Source organism: Henckelia pumila, chromosome 3, assembly GCF_033568475.1.
Source record: "Henckelia pumila isolate YLH828 chromosome 3, ASM3356847v2, whole genome shotgun sequence".
Lineage (NCBI taxonomy): Eukaryota > Viridiplantae > Streptophyta > Magnoliopsida > Lamiales > Gesneriaceae > Henckelia > Henckelia pumila.
The window spans coordinates 63,150,683-63,171,593 of NC_133122.1; the positions used below are offsets into that span (position 1 = coordinate 63,150,683).

General features: G+C 34.4%; 2 protein-coding genes across 8 annotated transcripts; both read left to right on the plus strand.

Moving 5' to 3' along the window:
* Positions 1–2,656: 2,656 nt before the first annotated feature.
* Positions 2,657–8,409, plus strand: LOC140886934 (protein SUPPRESSOR OF K(+) TRANSPORT GROWTH DEFECT 1). Its single transcript, XM_073293866.1, has 8 exons — positions 2,657–3,317; positions 4,282–4,387; positions 5,596–5,794; positions 6,678–6,746; positions 6,816–6,890; positions 6,986–7,084; positions 7,179–7,334; positions 8,027–8,409. The coding sequence occupies exons 1-8, from the start codon at positions 2,855–2,857 to the stop codon at positions 8,150–8,152; spliced, it is 1,293 nt and encodes a 430-aa protein (XP_073149967.1). The 5' UTR covers positions 2,657–2,854; the 3' UTR covers positions 8,153–8,409.
* An 841-nt stretch (positions 8,410–9,250) lies between these two features.
* LOC140892034 (subtilisin-like serine-protease S) lies at positions 9,251–20,863 on the plus strand. Of its 7 annotated transcripts, none has more exons than XM_073300770.1 (13): positions 9,251–9,387; positions 10,004–10,128; positions 10,237–12,503; positions 17,477–17,568; positions 17,703–17,800; positions 18,037–18,180; positions 18,276–18,387; positions 18,492–19,029; positions 19,114–19,208; positions 19,297–19,536; positions 19,646–19,760; positions 19,940–20,144; positions 20,225–20,863. In XM_073300770.1, the coding sequence occupies exons 4-13, from the start codon at positions 17,492–17,494 to the stop codon at positions 20,770–20,772; spliced, it is 2,172 nt and encodes a 723-aa protein (XP_073156871.1). In that variant the 5' UTR covers positions 9,251–9,387; positions 10,004–10,128; positions 10,237–12,503; positions 17,477–17,491; the 3' UTR covers positions 20,773–20,863. The 7 variants fall into 7 exon arrangements, with proteins under 7 accessions (XP_073156871.1, XP_073156870.1, XP_073156868.1 ...); XM_073300769.1 differs by lacking the exon at positions 10,237–12,503 and adding an exon at positions 13,172–13,240; XM_073300767.1 differs by having other exon boundaries at positions 10,004–12,503.
* Positions 20,864–20,911: the final 48 nt, after the last annotated feature.

The following is a 20,911-nucleotide window of genomic DNA, read 5'->3' on the forward strand; positions in this document are numbered from 1 at the left end:
ATATGCACATACATATTTTTTTCTCATTAGTACGATAAATATCATTCCATTTTAAATGATATTGACTTTTTGTAAGTTGAGGCTTAATTACGTAAAGTTGGCATTATTTATTGTTTGCATCCTTTTGTATTATCTTGGTTCCAAGTTTTCGTATGCGGCTGCTAACTACCTATCTATTCTTGGTAGCCCAAAATTAAACGTTTATATATTTTTTCACTGTTTGAAAATTACTTTTCATGTATTTTTTTTGTTTGCACTTTTTATAATGATGCATTAGCATGTTAATGATTTAATATATTATTTTACTGCAAATTATAATATAATAACATCAAACTTTATGCTGCAACGTAAATTTGCTTCTTACAGGTATTATAGGCGCAAAATGAAGAAATCCATGTGGCTGTGAAATATGATTAAGTTCAATGATCGAAATACAGGGAGATCATTGAGTTTCAACAAAACATAAAAGAAATCCATATGGCTGTGAAATATGATTAAGTTCAACGAGTTTCAATAAAACATAACTTAATTTTTAACATGTGTATATTAGGATTGTTATTTTTTGACTTCATTTAATTGTAAGGTTTTTTTGAAATATACATGGTGTGTAAAATAAATTTTTTAAAGTATTTAGCTATGTTTTGTAGGTTTGATTTATTTTGGGAACAATGTCGTTACACAGGCATGACACGAATGTGATCACATCGTAACTGCAACACCTACTACACATCTTATACTTAAATATCTAGGTTTATCAATTTTAAAAATCATAGACTGGATTGTATTTATTTCTTATCATTTACACAATTGAATTATCCAGTGAACTTTACAAACAAATATTATAAAATTCACGCATTGTTTTACACACAAACACATTTATTATATTTTTGTCTCACATGCAATGTATGTGCCACGATTGCTGGTAATATATTATTTTTTTAAATATTACTTATGGTTGTGATTCGATTTTTGAATGATTTTCATTCACTCGTATTTTCATGCTGCCTTTTTGGTGGTGAAATTGTGAGACTATTCGATACATCGCTGAATTATAATCACTGACTTTTTAAAGTCTTGGAATCTTAACATATTCCATTCATCACGGGCGGTCGGGAGTATAACTTCCCTTATATGCTCAAATCTTTCTTTCAGCCCTTTCCATAAAATCATTGGGTCTTTTTCTGTGAGATACTCACATTTCAATCCTTCATCAAGATGTCTACGTAAGAAAATCATAGACTTTGCCTTTTCTTGTGAGGATGATATATTATTTTCTTTTATGGTATCACTTAGACCCAATGACTCAAGATGCATTTCTACATCGAGAGTCCATGGCATGTAATTCTTTCCGGTGATATCGAGCGCAACGAATTCAATCTTTGTCAAGTTTGACATGGTGGTACTAGAAAAATAACAATGCATTTTATTAGTTAATTTCTATTAGTATGACAATACAAAATAATGGAAGAACGTAGATTACAAGTGCGTATATAAATAGATAAAAAATATGTGGTGGAAAATCGCCGGTGAATACAAAACTCGTGAGCATGATGATCATAGTCGTTATGAAAAATATCCTTATAAATGCCATCATCTCCATCTTCGAAAAAAAACCGAGGATAAAATATTTTGAGAGAAAGAATGAATTTTGGTGTGATTGAAAATGAGTTTGAGTGATCATATATATAGGCAAAAAAAATAGCCGTTTATGACCGTTTGTGACCGTTGGGGGTAAGAAAAATCGAGTATGTGTTGAATAAAAATTTTGTGATAATGATGCAATGCATATAATGATAATCATAATTAAATAATTATGTATATCATATCACATTATTATAAGGTCGGTGTCATAGACAACCTTTTATATAATATTGTGAAATTATACTAATAAAGTTAGTATAAAGTCAGGTATAGTATATCATATCACATTATTATAAGATCGGTGTCGTAGACAACCTTTTATATAATATTGTGAAATTATACAAATATGATTATAATGTTTAAAAACTTTAGAGGCTTTTATACTTGTCGTATCCCTTACCGGGAGTGTGGGATGTCGTCTTAACATCCTCCCAGGATTTATAACAAGTTTTTTAAAAAAAACATAACATGATATTATATATTAATATATACACAATAAAAATATATAAACAGTAAAATAAAAATTCTTACTTGTTGAATATTTTTGACTTCTTCTTGTATTTTGGAGCGTCGGAAAATATAGAGAACCTTCGAGTGATCGTGCTGATAACGTGTTGTGAAAAAGTAAAATTTTATGGTAAAAAGTAAAAACTCCAAAACTCAAAATATATCAAACTCTACACTTCACAAATATTTTTCTCTCAAATTCAATTGTATTTTTCATCACAAATGAAGACCTATTTATAGATCCACATTTGAGATTAGTCCAAAAATAAATACATCATCATCTACATCATCACACACTAATTTTCCACATTTTACAACTCAATATTCAACATTCAACATTCAATATTCAACATAATATTAATAATAATAATATTTTTCAACAATGGTTAATATTTTTAAACTCAATAAAAATCATTATTTCACTTTATTGAATACACCCACCACAAAAACGTATAATTTGAGTCTGCGGCAAACAAAAGCGTGTTCAACCCCTGTCCGAAAGCAGAGTCGTGTGCGTTTATCATCGTTTCCCTTCACAATTCAACCCCAAAGCAAAGATTGAAATCAACCAATTGATCAAAATTGATCAAAAATATCAACCCTCAAATTATCAATTTTCTTCCGATCCATCAATTCCCGATCCACGAAATCGCGCAGGAGAGCGTGAAATCATACTTTCATGTATCGGTATTCCTGATCGGAGACGATGTATAGTAATTTCAAAGAACAAGCAATCGAGTATGTGCGGCAGGCAGTGGCGGAAGACAATGCCGGAAACTATGCGAAAGCCTTCCCTTTGTATATGAACGCTTTAGAGTATTTCAAAACCCATCTTAAGTACGAAAAGAATCCTAAAATCAAGGAAGCCATCACGCAGAAGTTTACCGAGTACTTGCGTCGGGCTGAGGAGATACGGGCCGTACTCGACGAGGGCGGGTCGGGCCCCGCGTCAAACGGTGATGCTGCTGTGGCCACCCGGCCGAAAACCAAAAAGGATGGGAATGATGGGGAGGATGTGGATAAGGAGAAGCTGCGAGCTGGGTTGAGTTCTGCTATAATTAGGGAGAAGCCGAATGTTAAGTGGAATGATGTTGCTGGATTGGAGAGCGCGAAGCAGGCTTTGCAGGAGGCAGTGATTCTTCCTGTGAAATTCCCACAATTCTTTACTGGTATAATTTTACCTGTTGTGCGCCTTTCTTTGGTTTGGGGGGTGGGTTTTGGGTGTTGGTCTGATTAGCTTTTATGCACTCGACTTCTTTCATTTTTCGTTTTGATGTGTAGATGGAAAAATTTGGCGTGTGTTGAAGTTAGTTTGTGGTACTTATTTTTATTTTAGTGGTTGGGGTTGAGTTTTATCATTGTTTAGAATGATTAACAAATACGATTCCAATCTTTCATCTCTTGTCATGTTGATGGGAATGGGAATGGGAATGGGAATGGGAATGAGAATTTACTTGCTGAAATAGAACAGCAGGAAGTGTGAGACATGCTTATGGTTAGTTTTAGACATTGACACCGATCCTTCTCTTCAAAATGGGCTTTGTTGTGATTTCTCATGCAACCTCATGTTCTTACAGTATTTGAGTTTTTACCTAAAAAGATTTCCTGATAGAACCTTAACTAGCTGTTCACGATCTGGAGAGTTTTTAGGTCGTTGAAGAGAGAAGTTAATAACAGTCGTAGTTAGAAATGGTTCCGTGTGACCTCGTTGATACTCTCTGTAATGAGAATCAGCAACTATATTTGTTGTGTTTGGTGCCGATGCAACAAATATCAAAACTTTTGGGTTAAAGGCAGCATGACTTTGTAATCATCTTCCTTTCATTGCTTATTTTAAGGTGGAGTTTGTTTGACGTAAGCAAGTATAAATTTGCTTGTCCATGGCTGATCTAATGCTCCTTTCACACATGATTACCTTTTGATTACCTTTTATGTCATCCATCTATGGTTTGCAAGACCTCCACTTGCTTTCATGTTTTATAAATCCACATTGTCCTTTGGGAAAGTTTGTGTAGGATGCGCTTGGTGGTCATAGAGATTAATTTTTGAGCTAATGCGAGGAACTAAAGAATGTTATCTGGTTAGCATCATTTCATACTCAAGTTTTTATTGAAATTACTCCTGTGCTTTTAGGCAAGAGGCATCCATGGAGGGCTTTTCTTTTATATGGTCCTCCTGGAACAGGAAAGTCATACTTGGCCAAGGCTGTTGCAACTGAAGCTGATTCAACCTTTTTCAGGTAATTTATCTATCTTCAATGGCTCAAGAGTTTTGTAGATATGTATTTAATATTTTATTTCCTTCAGGTCTTCTCTTGCATGTAGTAAACTCTGATAGATAAACCCACCATTTATCGATTATGTTTTCTTCCGGTCTTATAATTGAAAAATGTTAATATACTTTCTGCCTGTTGGGTATCATTTTTCTGTAACGGGGTTAATGCTTAATTTTGCATTTGCTTGATATGATTCTTGTATTGTTGTGTTTATTGTTGTTCTAACTTTGACGAATCTGACACGAGTTCATTTGACAAAACTGTTATCTTACTTTTTTGTCTTTATCTGTTTGAAATCTCAATATGTATTTAATTTTTTCAACTCTTCTCTTGAATATAGTAAACTCTTTTAGATAAACCCACCATGTACTGATTATGAGTTGTTCCGGCCTTCTGATGTAAAAATGTCAATATACTTTCTGCCTGTCGGATACAATTTTCCGTGAAAAAGAATCTATTGTTTCATGTTTGCATTTGTTTGATATGTTTCTTGTATTGTTGTGTTTGCTGCTGTTCTAACTTTGAAGAATATGCGACGAGTTCATCTGACAAAATTATTATCTTACTTTATATTTTTATCTGTTTTTGAAATCTCAGTATAATGACTTTCATTACAACTAATATGCCCTGTGATGGACGAATAGCTTAAATCTACTTGGTTCAGGGTTACTAAAATTGAACGAAGATTCTCGGCATTTGGCTGGAGAAAGATTGTTTCATTTTCACTAGAGTCAGTTTAATGCCATAATTATCCAAGCCTGAGCAAGTTAATCTTTTGATACATTTAAGATTGCCCAGATGAGCCAAGAAGAAAAGGACATAATATATTTAAATGCAATATTTTTTCTACTCTTTTTCTGTTATATCCCTATTTAATTGGGGTCTTGTAATTAAATAACTATTAGAAATATAAAAACTGATTTACACAAGCACTCATTAAATGAGGCTAAAATTGGGAAGTTATTTGTTGATTGATATTTCCACTGAATTGCTTAATCGGTGTGAGAAAAAAACAGGCCTATATAATTGGACGGAGTTAGTATTTGAAACCACCTTTTTATGTAAGGGACTAAGGGTGGTCAATATTTTTACCATGCATTTTTTATTTATTATTTCTACCGCATTATTAATTATGGAGTACTTGGTGCATGCCAACTGCTGTTTTTTCCCAGTGTTTCTTCTTCAGACTTGGTTTCGAAGTGGATGGGTGAAAGTGAGAAGCTTGTCTCCAACCTTTTCCAAATGGCTCGCGAAAGTTCTCCCTCTATCATATTTGTTGATGAAATAGATTCCTTGTGTGGCCAGCGTGGAGAAGGAAACGAGAGTGAAGCTTCAAGACGTATTAAAACAGAGTTGTTGGTGCAGATGCAGGTAATATTTGTGGCAAAAATAGGAGTCACATCTTAATTTCTCTTGCTGACCTGAGGAAAAGATCCGTGCAGCAGTTTCTTTAGTCTATTCTATCTACACTTATTGGAAGTTATGCTTGAATTGCTATTCTGTTATTCCTTTTTATTCTATCCTCGTCCGATTCAAGCGAATGTGTCAAATTTGGGTTTCATATATTGAAAGATTTCTTTATTTGTTTTATGCATTTGAAAGTTTTTATGTTATATGCTGTTGTTTGAGAGTTGCTGTGCAATTGGATATTCTTTCTTAGTTGACCCTTTACATTGGATGATTTTCATGCACACCAACATTTAATGGAACATGAATTTTAAGACTTCTATTGATATGTTGTCCGCTGCATTCAATATCATTTGTGGACTGGGGCGGGTTTTGACTTGCTTTCCCACAGTAGACCAATTTGGTTTGTATGGTCACCCATTGCGCACCGGATTTGGTTACACCTGCCAAAACTTGATGGAATCCGGTGTTAAAAATTCACAAAAGAAGATAGAATGCACTTTTGTAGTGGAATTTTAATATAATGCTTGTCTTATTTTTGCCCTGGCTTATTTGGTCAAAGTTGTCTTTGTGATGATATCTGTATCATTACAAATATAATCATGTAGAAACGTTTTCTGTTAAAAGAAGGAAAGATGTTCCCCGACTTGGAATGTAGTTTAATGATTGCTTCATTAACTGTTGAGTTTGAAATCCTGGGACCACTATTTATATTGAGGTACTGAAACAATTTGTTTTGCCATCCCTGGTCCTTGTTTTTTTTAACCCTTGTTGTCACTGATAATTCTTTTGATGAAGAGAACTTAGATTGCTTACCGTTTTATTCCTACCTAATCCCAATTATTAGGGTGTAGGCCACAATGATGATAAAGTTCTTGTTCTTGCTGCTACAAATACTCCTTATGCCCTTGACCAGGTAACATTTACTGCCAAGTGAGTAGAGTTTTGTTATCTAATAAATTTAGGCTAACTATGTATTTTGCAGGCTGTTAGGCGACGATTTGACAAGCGTATATATATACCTCTCCCAGATCTGAAGGCACGCCAACACATGTTCAAAGTAGGGAATGTATCTCTTTTCTTTTGTGCGGAGACGGATCTGAATAAAAAATGCTATGTCAATGTCGTCTCATATGTATTATCGCTGTTATGAAGGTGCATCTAGGAGATACTCCTCATAACTTGTCTGAAAGTGACTTTGAAGTCCTAGCTCGGAAAACCGAAGGCTTTTCTGGTTCAGATATTTCTGTTTGTGTAAGTGCAAATGGCTTTATCCACTGATTTTTAATGATTGAATGGTGCATTTTGTCTCTTTCATACCTGTTGGCTTTTTCATGGCTATGAATAGGTTAAGGATGTTTTATTTGAGCCTGTACGTAAAACACAAGATGCTATGTTCTTCATCAAAGCTTCTAACGGTACATGGATGCCATGTGGACCCAAGCAACCAGGCGCTGTCCAGATAACCATGCAGGAGCTTGCTGTACAAGGACTTGCTGCGAAGGTATTAATTTGGTCTTATACAGATTCAATATATTCTGGACAGCATACGAAGTGATGTTTTTTTTACTTGTGGAGTTTCTCTTTACTTTTCTTCCATGTTCGTGCGAATCTGCTTTGTTGAGTACTGTGCTCTGGGTATATGTTCTTTTCATGAAGCAAACATTTGGCTCTTGTATGGTTACGAGGAGTTAGTAACTCGAGAATATGCATCTTGTGGAGTAAAATATATGTAACAGAGATCGGAGATAGAAATCAACGCACGAGGTGCAAGTAGATTAGGGTGTGATTTTATTGGAGTTTATTGAGTATATAATCAATCTAGTATAGAGTGATGCACAATTGAATATAACTATATAAGAGAAGCTACTGTCATGTTCATGGCATTGGAGAGTTAAGGATGATGACATGGAGAATGATTGTATTCAATGCTCTTAAAAACTGACTTAACTTTAATACGGGATGGAACATTAAGCTATTTCTTGTGCATGCAAGGTAGTCGCAGTACTTCCTCTACTGAGATTCGTTATTAGCAACTTAGCATGTCTCAACTCTGATTGATACTAGTTTAAAAAAAAAAAACTCTTGATGGATACCCGTATAGAGATTAGCAACCTAGTGTGTGTTAATTCCGATTGATTCCTATGTAGTCATTAGCATCTAACTGCTTCGCGATTCTGGTTCATGCCTTTGTAGATTATCCCTCCTCCCATTTCAAAAACAGACTTTGACAAGGTTCTGGCAAGACAAAGACCAACAGTTAGTAAATCTGATCTTGAAGTGCATGAACGATTCACAAAGGAGTTTGGTGAAGAAGGTTGATGAACTTGATGTGCTTACTATTCAAGGTGTTGGTGTAATTCGTATGTTGTGTTTTTCAATGGGCTCTGTCATAAACCCCTTCAACTGGGATGGAATTTGACACGGTATTGTTTCGTCAATGTTTGGCAGGAAATGAGCCAACGAGTACAAATTGCATGTAATTATTAGTGCGCACTACATGAAAATGATGATCGGCACAGCTGTTAATTATATTTTGCAGTCCTGTGCAATTCTTATTGCATTGGAATTTTATGAAAGGCTTGCTTCATTAAAACTTTAAATTTGCTAGGTTCGGTCGCTGGTTTATCAAATAATAATGTTTCAATGAATAAAAGTTTTAACAGACGAATGCATTAAATAATAGATACATGATTTGTAAGACATTTTCTGTGTTCTACTTTTCTAAATTAGAAGCCGAGCCTTAGTGTGATATTCAAGTAAATGTTACTCGGAGTTAATAAAATTGTGAAAGGTACAATGGGGTTTATGATACTCGTACTCCAAATTTAGTTGTAGCTCCGACTAAATCGAGAGCAGCTAAGTTCTATTCCTCTTTTTCTTTTTTATTCTTTAATTAATACTGTGTTGTCTCTCAAATAGAACCATTCTGCATTGATTTTTACAAAGTAGTTGCATTAAATAATAGATATATGTTGATTAAAAAAATATGGATGTATGAATAAAGCATTTTATTTTATTTTTTTCGAGAAAGATGAAGAAAAAAACATTTTTCCGTCGCTAAAAGAACGGTTTTACAAAAGCGTGCCCCAATTTTTGAGACGTCGTTCCTAATTTCGTCGCTAATTTTATTTTAAACAGTTGCTATTTTCAAATTGAGTAGGTGTTTTGTGAAATGAATTTATTTTACAATAAAAAATAATATATTTAAAATAAAAATTAAATATTTTATCGTAGTCAAATAAAAAGTTTCCTCTCACAAGTTTTTCATGAGTCTTGACAGAATCTTTGAGTGTTTCAGATTGGGATATATATATTTTTTGTAAGCGATAAAACCCATCTATTTTAATTTACTGGGTGATTTAGTCAATAAAGGTGAATGGCTCAGATTTAGTCAAATTTGTGGGACCCACATAAAATGTAAAATTTGGCTAAATCTCAGCCATTGATCCTAGAGGTCGAATCACCCCTATAATTACTACCACTTGAAGCGGAAGAAGTAAAACCTAAAATCTCATTTCTCAGATGCCGCAGCATTGGAGTTGGAAGGGCAATGGGTAAGCTAGCATTTCAATTTTGGTGGGCTAAATAAACTAATTTACTAGACAAGCAAAAACTATCTTGGTTGTGGATATTATTAGACACACAGAAAGTAAACACGCCTTTGTTAGTTTCTGAATTGCACTTAGTTTCTTTTTTATGTAGTGTATTTAAAGACTTTCATGTAGCGGTTGTTTAGATAGAACGAATTGAACAAATATATTTCTATTCGATTCTCCCAACAAGTTCGATTTTTCACATAATATAGTTCGAATGAGTTATTGCAAATGGCCTCCTCAGTCTTTTGAAATAGTGGATCTAAATCTCACTACCGAACTCTTTAGGTGGATTTGATACATATATTCAAATGTATTTTTGTGTCCGGTTGGGCTTTACATGCTATCTCCTTTTATGTTTATTACTTTGTTACTCCAACTCATTGTTTGAGACAGATAACCCGCTAGTACTAAACTATCATGTGTTTTGTCATTGTGCCGCGCTTTTGCACAGCTTATTGGCGGTTTGTTTTCTCTAAATTTAGATTGATGTTTGAATTCTTTCGCTAATTGAGGTTTAGGTGCTGAAATCTTTTCATGCGATGGCTGATTAGTGTCATTCTTTTGATTTTTGTAGAGGCATGATGTATCGATTGAACCAAGTGCGGGTGTATGAAAAGTTACAAGAGATTGTTTACTACACCTTGTTCAGCCCTATGAAAATCGTTGTCAATGCTACACATGATGAAGCGGCTAGAATTGGTAAGTTGTAATTCATCGAACCAATTAGATAATAGAGGTGCTGAATTTACAATAGACACACTACATAATCAATATTGTTTGTTAATGTTACAAATATTCTTATTTTAGAATTGTCGGTGCTACTTATGCCAATATTTTTCCTCGTGAAATATACGTTGAAGGATGCATCATGCATATTAGTCAAAGAAGGTCATAACACCCTGTACCTTAGGCGCTATATCGCACTGACGACTGATATTGTGAGCCCAAATTTGAAAAGTAGGGTAAGAAAGATTTGCAAAAAGCACGATGTTGTTAAGGTTTTTTTTATTGTTTTCTTTGTTAATCCAAGGTCAAAATGTCTGAATTATTTATGAGTTCTTGAAATTGTTTTTTTTAATAAAAAAATCAATTGCAATATAACTTTTTGTAGGTTGCAACATCCTTTGCTGTTGACAATGAGATATTGAGTTGATAGCAAATTGAAAAAGTTGGTAACAGGGGATCCATTATAATACAAGTGAGAAACAGTTCTTGCAATAAATTGTGGATTTGTTGTTTTTAAGTGTATGAGTGGATGTAATGTTTGATTTTTTTTTAACTCTTTTGCTTTTGTGTGTGTACTCAATCTAGTTATCCTTTGTAGGATCAGAAGAGATACATCAATAAACTTGAGTTTGTTCAAGGTATTTACCTAAACTTAGGATATATCTCTCCATGCTTTTCTAATGAGGAAATAAGCTAGAATTATTTAAGTTTAGTTGCACAACCAATACGACTAACATGATTTTTGAACTTGTTTATTTTGTTGATTAAGTTATCATTTATTCCCAACATAAAATCTTCGTATAAGAGATTAATGAACCACTTGTTCTAATCTATGGGAAGAAAATATCGAGCAACAATGAGATTATGAAAATCCTAAATTGAGTTTCAAATGTCTTTTGATCTTTACAATCATCTTAAGGTCATGTTATATTTTTCATCTTCGCAAAAGAAAATACCACTGCTAATAGTCGCTGAAGACATGGAACTTGAGGTTCTTGAATTTCTTGTGGTGGATAAGCAATTCTCTGGATTTGAGACATATCTGTTGTTTCAGGATACAATTATCTTGAATATCAGGATAATTCGACATTTAAAATACAACAGATGTAATTCAATTCCAGATGATTGATTGTTCATCGCAAGATTTTTCAGAACATCAGGTTCCACATCTTCAACCGACTATAACTAGTGGTTTTTTTTTCGCAAATATGAGAAATATAATTGAAACCAATAGATAACATGATCAAAAGATTGACCTTTGAAACCCACTCTGGGATTTTCATAAGTCCATTGTTTACTCGAGAATTTATTCTCATGGATTAGACAAGAAGATCATCCATTTCCTATACGAAAGATAAGATTTTATGCTGCGAAGAAATGATAACTTAATCCAAAAAATAAACATGTACAAATATATTTTAGTCATATTGGTTGTGCAATTAATAGACTTACATAATTCTGGTCTCATTAAAAAAGTACGGAGAGATATGACTACTTTGAGGTAAAGACCTTGAACAAACTCAAGTTCATCGAGGATCTCTTCCGACCCTAGATCCTACAAAGGATAACTAGATTGAGGACACAAAAACAAACGAGTTAAAAAAAATCAAACACTACTCACACTCATACACTAAAAACAACAAATCCACAATTTATTGGGAGTTGAGACTACAAAAAACTATATGCAAATATAGTTTCTCACATGTATTGTAATTTGTAATGCGGTCCCCAATTACCAACCTTTTCAATTGGATTGGATATCAGCTCACCTATATCTCTTTGTACATTTGCGAAAAATGTTGCAACCTACAAAACTTATATTGGATTAAAAAAAAACCATAATTTCAAAAACCCATAACTAGATCTTGACATTGGATTAATAAATATAACAATCAAAAATGTTAATAACATCCTCATCTTTCTCGCTCTACTTTTCAAACTTGTAATCACAGTAATAATGGTCAATGTGATATTGTTCCTAAAGTTCACGATGTTATGGCATTCTTCAACTAATTGGATCCTTCAACGAATATTTCACGAGATATAACAGTTGCATAAGCAACACATACAGTTCCAAAATAAGCATATTTTTAACATTAACAAACAATCTTGAATTACAGCTTACCACTTCTAGCCGGATCATGGGTAGCATTGACAACCTATTTTTATAAAGTTTGCCCCAAAATTTTGAAAATTTTCCTTGAACAACCATCTCTTGTAACTTTGCTGTCTTTGCATACACTCGGGCTTTGTTCAACCCATACATCATGCGCCTACAAAAAAAATAAAAAAAATGACATTAATCAGCCATTGATCAAAAGATTTAAGCACCTAAACCTCACTTAGAGGTAAAACTTATTAATACACGGTGAAGAAAGAATTCAAATATCAATCTAAACTTACGGTCAATATTTTCTAACTGGACCAATGATCACACTGTTCCACCTTAAAATCGTTTATATAATATAATATAATGAATAATATATTTTAAAATTTAAAATCCTAAAAGATGTATATAAATAGACAATATATTTACCAAAATTTGAACACTAAATAACTATATAAATATATTCAAAATATCAATTATAGTTTTCCAATTTTTTTAAAAATGAACTATATTTACCAAATTTTGAAATCTAAATAACTATATAAATATATTCAAAATATAGTTTTACAATTTTTTAAAAAATAAATGAATTAATTAAATAAATTCTAGTATTACTAAAATAATATTTATAACGAAATACAAATTTCAAATAATCATGTATATATATAATAAAATATTAAATTTAAGGTTTTAAAAATAAAAAAATTCAAAAAATGGGTTCAACTAGTTTTCCGGTTCTTATCCGGGTTTGACCGTTAGAACAGTTTTTTAGGTTGTTACGTACCGGACTTGTTACCGGTTTTCGGTCGAACTAGTCTAACCGGCTGGTCTAATTTCATTTGTTTTCTAGCATGTAACCCTTTTAAAAATTAAAAATCCATTGCGGAAACTTGGTAAAACCTTGCACAGGTGGGGGAGTCTCTCTACTTTATGCCGCAAATGCAATTGAGTTGAACAAGTTGCCAACTGTAGATACAGGTGAGCGGCATGGTGTTCAAATTGTTTAGAAATAGGTCATTGTGAAATTCAGGATTTTAAATCATCGATAATTGCGTCAAATGTCGTGCTAATGGTTCTGCTGTTGTTGCAAAATTATTAGATAAACACAATACCAGTATAAAATCGCGAACCCAGACATTTTTATTGTGTGCGTATGGAAAGTACTTGTGATCGTCCAAACTTTTATTCTTTAAATTAAAATCGCGAACATCAATTTTATTTTGTGTGCAGTTAAGTATGTTGATATGCACGAGACAGGAACAGTGGATCCACTATCAATCATCATAGCAAGTTTTAATTGCGTTGTCAGGTAAATCTATGCTCTTGCTCATAAGTAAAGATATTAATATAGTATACTCGGTGTTCATAATGTGGAGGTAGCTAGCGAAAAATAACTGTTTCCATATTATGAACATCGATTATAGCATATCAATATCTCTACTTATGACCAAGAACCTAGATTTACATGGCAGCGCCATTAAGGCTTGCTATGATGAGTGACACTGAATTCACGATCCATGTTTCGTCCATATCAACATATTTAACTACACGCAAAATAAAAATGGATGTTCACGATTTTAAATAATAAAAATTTGGGGGATAACAAATATTTTCCATACACACGCCAGTGTTTTAAAAGGCGTAGCGTTGGCCTGTAGCGTTTTTGTGTTGTCATAGCATAGCGTAAATAGCGCAGCGCATAGCGTAAGCTATTTGTACACACCAATTAATTAATTATAAAACTAAAAATATACTTAAATAAGTAAGAATTATCCTTAAATTAATAAATAGTGATATAATTAGCTATTCTTAAACATTACAACACGTTTAAGCCTAACAATCTGCCCAATATTTAAACAAAAATTCAACCAATAATTACAACAAAATCTACCCGAAATTAAACCCAACCTCTTCTTTGGATTCTGTTGCTCAGATTTTCGAACAGAAACCACCCACCTCAAAAAAACCCCAAAACCCCAGTCTACCTTGAAATCGGATCTAGGGTTCATCTTCACCTCTTAAATCAACTCTGGAAAGTTTCGATTCCCAGCGGTAAGTTTCGTTGGCCTTCGCTTGAGGAAATCTGATTTCTGAATCCCCTTGGACGTGGGGAACGAGCAGATCAAGACTCGCCTTACAACTGGATGTGGGTTCTATCTTTTACGTTAAATAAAATTATTAATGGGCTTCTAATATTATTGCCCAAATAGCGTGGGCTTTTTGCGCCATAGCCCAATAGCGCACGCTATTTGCGTTAACGCGCTCCAGACGGGCAAATAGCGTGCGCTCTTTGAGCTTTCCGCTAAAGGCTAAGCGCTACGTAGCGCTCAGCCTAGAAATTGCGCTAGTGCGCTTTTAAAAACACTGAGTACGCACACAATGAAAATGTCTATAATTGCATCATATGATTATATCCTATATTGGTGGTGTTGATCTAATAATTTTGCAACAGCAGCATAACCATCAACATCGGCATTTGAAGCAATTAATTAAGTATGTCGGGATCTGCAAATAGAAACTTTTTCATCCACTTCCAAGTTCAAGAATTAATAAACTGTGATTACCGATAATTTAAAATCCTGAATTTGACAATGACTAATATGACATTCTGAACACCATGCGCGCTCCAGTATTTGCAATGAACAAAATCTTTTTCAAAGCAGACGGACTTATTGAATATTACATATTCATTGTCACCACGAGATACTGATGGTCATGGGGCTCATACTGCATCCACCATTGCTGGCTTAATAGTTCCCGATGTTATCTTATATGGAATAGTGAAATGCACCTCAATGTAGTCTCCTTGTAGGAATCATTTTATATGGAAATGCTTCTTAAAGAGTCACAAGTACTTGGCTTGACCACTTCTTTTCGATTACCGATAAATTATGATACATGAATCACTTTATACCAAAAATCAAAGTTCATGTCACTTGTAACTCTCAGTGAATGGATCATTATTCTGATGTACAAGACAGTGTGTCCTCAGGACATGCAGTAAATTCAACTGCGTGCTGAAAAAGTATCACTGAAGCATTAGTACCAATACTTCTTCTGGCCGCACCCTAAACAGATATCATATCAAGTATCAACATAAAACAGAACACCTAACAAGAAAAAAAACTAGTTTGTATGAAATCTTCTGTATTGAACAAAAGAATAATGTATGTAAATGATGCAGAATGTTTTCTTGAAAGCTGGATTAATTTTAATAATAACAATAATTCACATAAAAATTGATCTTTATGAACTTGCAAATTAGCTCCCCGAGTTCTTTTTTAACAAAATCTTTTCGTGTTCATGCTGCTTCATTATTTTTCAGTGTCATCTTTCACATTTTTCATACATAAATATGGTATACCGTATATGTATGGACAGTTGTAGATAAATCTCATTGAATGATAACTGGTTAAAAGAAGACAAATCACTTTTTTTTTTATAAAAAAAATATATATATTAAAAATAAGTATATATTTTGACAGTTGTAGATAAATCTCATTGAATGATAACTGTTTAAAAGAAAAAATAATAATAATAAGTCGAAGGATTGTAAATAGTTGTTTTAATTATTGAGCTGGATAGCTTGAGGGTTTGCACAAAAATGTGTAATGTGAAAAATGTAATTGGAAATTTTGTTAATAAGTTGAATGTAATAATAAATAATTGGAATTCGAATGACAATTTTATTTTCAATTAATTTAGATAAATTATATTCTAAAAACCAAGGATAAATTATATTGTATATCCTTTCACAGATATTGGTCCTTCAGAAAAATAAATAAATAAATGCACTCTGAGAGGGGTTATTGTGAATTTTTGCTAGTGTACCCTTTCGCCTGTTTAACTAGAGGAACGATTATAGCAATTTAAAAGTAATCTGAGTAGCTTAAATAAAATAATTATGGTGTCCAAAAACTCTTAAAGAGCATGCAGTAAATGGCAGCATTCAGCTAATAGAGAGATTATGACTGCTAATAACAGGCATTAAGTATTAATGCCTCAAATTTCATCTATGAATACCCCAAGAAAATCTTGATTTTTCTTGCATTTCCCACCCCATCCGCATTTGTTAAGACTTTGCATTATTTATTTTCTATAACCTGAGGACGAACATATTTGTATGATTTAAAAGAATAAAATTTCGAAAAAAAAAATGATATATGACTAAAATAATTTGGAACCGATTGTCAAAACCATTGATTCTTAATCATTATTGTATTAATATGATCATATGTAGCAGAGGAGCCTTAATTTCTTGTGCAGTTCGACCTTTTTAAGGTTTAAGGTAAAAAGGTTTATCTAAAAGACAATGTGTATAAATATTTTATATCCAAGCACACTTCACGGGAGCATAAAGATCAGCACTATATTAATGCAGCAGCCGGCTTAAGAAGTCATGCCAATTCTTAAAAAAGAGAAAAAAAAAATTAAGAAAAAATCTTCACCTGAATGATTCTCCTGTGCTTGGACAAAAACTAAAACCAAGCCGGCTCAGCAATATTAAATATCAAAATCTTAGGGATGGTGCACAAAATCCCAAAAGAAATGCTCTAACCACTTGCAATTTTCGAAAACTAAGGCCAAACCGGCTCGGCACTATTAATATCACATGTTAGAGATGGTGGATACAATCCCAAGCAATAAAGCTCTCATTACATGCAACTCTTGATACACATTTCTTCTTCAATCACTTCATTGTGGTCCTCAGTACCATGAAAGTACTGATTTTTCTTGCCTTAGTCCTGTCGTTTAGGTTCATATTAGTACATGGAGCCGCCTCGGGTAAAAAGGTAACCATTCCATGCATCATAGTCCGAATCTTCCTTTCTGTATGCATTAGCAGTCCTGCATAAAATACTGACTGCTGCTAGTATAGGACTTTGTTGCGAATGACAAGTTCACATTCGTGCACTAGCTGACACCAATTTATCAATCCACATCACATTCAAGAAGTCACCTTGCGCACGCGATTTCTACATAATTCAATACTTTCCAGAAACCAGTTTTGTGTGGCTAGCTGAATAACTTAATGGCACAGCTATTGATTTTCCATCATGCAAATCTCTGTTTCGGGTCACATCGGTTGAAGTAGCTTAAAAGAGACAAAAAGAACCACTTTTTAGCAGTCTTAGTGCTTGAAAATTGCTGTGATGTTTCGTGGTTTGTCCCTCTGATCTTGCTCTGAACGTGAATGTTTTTGGATTCATGCAGCACTACATAGTATACATGGGAGATCACTCGTACAAAAACTCAAAATCAGTGATTGCAGCAAATCATAAGCTACTTGCCTCAGTCATTGGAAGGTAAGTTTTGTTCCTCTGGTTTCTGAAATGTTCGTGCTTCATCTTCATCAAGACACGAGCAAATGCATAGATAGAACACAATCATGTATTCACTGAAAAATGCCCAGTTATAATAACACTGGAATCATTTTCAGTCACGATGAAGCGGTGAATGCAGCAGTTCATCATTACACAAAGTCCTTCAGAGGCTTCTCTGTGATGCTAAAACCAGATCACGCAGAGCAACTTTCAGGTTTGTCGAATCCTAATTATCACCTGCATTGCTCAAGAGACATATGCTAAAGACTTCTCTAATTTAAAAAAGCACACATATGTTTTGAATGAATCGTGACATTGATTCACCGCAAAATTGCAATCAAACGCCAACCAGTTTGATACAGATGGACAAAAAGACATGATACATAACCATCTTTCTACCGTTTCAAGGATACCAATAAACCATGTCTGACAATTTTACTTTGAATGTAGGTAGTGACTCTGTCCTATCCATGTTCGAGAGCAAACCAAATGTAATCCATACAACACACTCATGGGAATTTCTGGGCTTAAATAACATCCAACAATATGATCAACCATCGACGTCTGACGTGATTGTTGGTGTCATTGACAGTGGTAAACGTTTGACAGCTATGTTTTCTAATCTTCCACTTATCTTACTCCCAACGTGTCGGAAAACCATAACAGCACCATACTCATCTAATCTTCAGGAGTTTGGCCTGAATCCAAGAGCTTCAATGATGTTGGCCTCAGTCCTGTGCCATCCAAATTCAAGGGTAAATGCTCAACTGGAGAGAACTTTACACTGTCAAATTGTAACAGGTAGCTATCCCAGCTCTAGATTCACAATGATACAATAATATACAACCCCATGATTAAATTTTACTTCTTCAATGTTGTTGAAATTGTTCGAATCCAAACCACAGAAAAATTGTGGGAGCTAGATTTTACTATAAAGGATTTGAAGCAGACGTTGGGCCTATTGAATCATTGAATATGACACATTCATTGTCACCACGAGATACTGATGGTCATGGGACCCATACTGCATCCACCATTGCTGGCTCAATAGTTCCCGATGTTAGTTTATATGGAATAGGGAAAGGCACCGCAAGAGGAGGTGCACCAGGAGCCAGACTCGCAATTTACAAGGCTTGTTGGTTTAACGAGTGCAGTGATGCAGACATTCTCTCCGCCATGGATGATGCTATACATGATAAAGTAGATATTATATCCATGTCTCTCGGACCAGGTCCTCCCCAGACTCCATACTTCAAAAATGCAATTTCAATTGGAAGTTTCCATGCATTTAAAAAAGGAGTCGTCGTCTCTGCATCTGCTGGGAACAGTTTTTTGCCAAGTACTGCAACAAATGTTGCTCCTTGGATCCTTACAGTGGCAGCAAGCACCATAGATCGAGACATCCAATCTAATATTTATCTGGGAAATTCAAAAATCATACAGGCATGATTGTTGGAGCTCTCTTAGTTGAAAAACTTATCATATAAAATACTTTCTCCTGGGATTTTGAGGACTTGTGCACTGCAGGGCTTCAGTATAAACCCAACCACTATGGAGCGTTTTTACGGATTAATTGCTGGAAGTGCAGCAGCAGCTCCTAACATAACAACAGCAAACGCCAGGTAATTTATTTGTTACAAAGTGGAATTCAATCACTTTCTAAACAACATTTCAATGTGAACATTTGAAGAACTATACCTGTAATCCCAGTTTTTGTAGAAGAAATACCTTAGACTCCACTTTGATTAAGGGAAAGATCGTCATCTGCGCACTTGAGCAGATCCGCGATGATCGTTGGGGGAAGGCTGTTGCCATACAAGATGGTGGTGGTGTGGGAATTATACTGGTTGATCCACTCGCCAAAGATGTTGGCATTCAATTCGTGATACCAGGCACATTAATAAGCCCGGAAGAAGCTGAGGAGCTTGTCACATATATAGAAGCAGAAAAGTATGTTGGAACTTCACAAAAAATTTACAAGACAATTGTTGTGGACACAAGTCACATAACATAAGTGATTCAAGTGCCAAATATTAACTTTGTCTGATCTTCATTGCAGGAACCCAGTCGCCAGAATATCCCAAACAATGACAGTTATACCCTCTAAACCAGCACCAGAAATGGCATCTTTCTCCTCAATGGGTCCAAACGTCATCAATCCAGATATAATTAAAGTATGAATGAATCCAATTTGAGAAATTGATTTCTTGCAAAATGTTTATTTGGGTGCAATTACTAAATTTCTACAGTTACCATGAACTGCAGAACAAATTAAACAGTGGGTTTAATAAAAACATAACTGCTTCCATAAACAAAAATTATTGTACATTTGAGCCTCACCTCTTTGTTTCAGCCTGATATAACTGCCCCAGGAGTGAATGTTCTGGCAGCGTGGTCACCGTTAGCGACCGAATTCACTGCTGGAAGACGCACTGACTATAACGTACTATCAGGAACTTCTATGTCATGTCCCCATGTTTCTGGAATTGCTGCTATTGTTAAAGCATCTCATCCTTCATGGAGTCCAGCAGCCATCAAGTCTGCCATAATGACAACAGGTAACATTCATCAATAAATCACATCTAAATTTATCAAAATCTTCCTGATTGCTTTCTGTGTGCCTATATTTTTGACGCAGCTACAATCCATGACAACAATAAAAACGTAATCGTTAGACTTCCGAATGGCACTCAAACCTCACCCTTTGACTACGGTTCCGGTCATGTAAATCCAGCTGCAGCAACTGACCCTGGACTAATATATGATTTTGATACAAGTGACATAATTGATTTCCTCTGCAGTACTGGTGAAACCCCTGCTCAGCTCCATAACATCACCGGTAAAATGATATATTGTAAGAATACCCTTCCACCATCATATGATTTCAACTATCCTTCAATTGGAGTTTCAAATTTAAGAGGAAGAGTATCGGTGCATAGAGAAGTGACATATTATGGAGAAGGGCCTGTTGTTTACAAGGCAGAAGTAGACTACCCCACCGGTGTAGATGTCACAGTTTCTCCTGCGGAGCTAAGATTTGAAAAGATGGGAGAGAAAAAGTCATTTGATCTTCATCTTACTCCTTACAACACCAGTAACGGAGGTTTCGTCTTCGGGGCATTGACATGGACAGATGGAATTCATCTGGTTAGGAGTCCAATTGGTCTCAATGTAGTTTCCTTGTAGAGATCCTTTTTATGTAAGAGCGGTATTTGAAGAGTCACAAGTACTTAGATTGAGAACAAGAAAACCACTTCTTTTCTTCACAAATACATGAATCATTTTATACCAAAACTTTTAGTTCACATCACCTATAATGCAACTC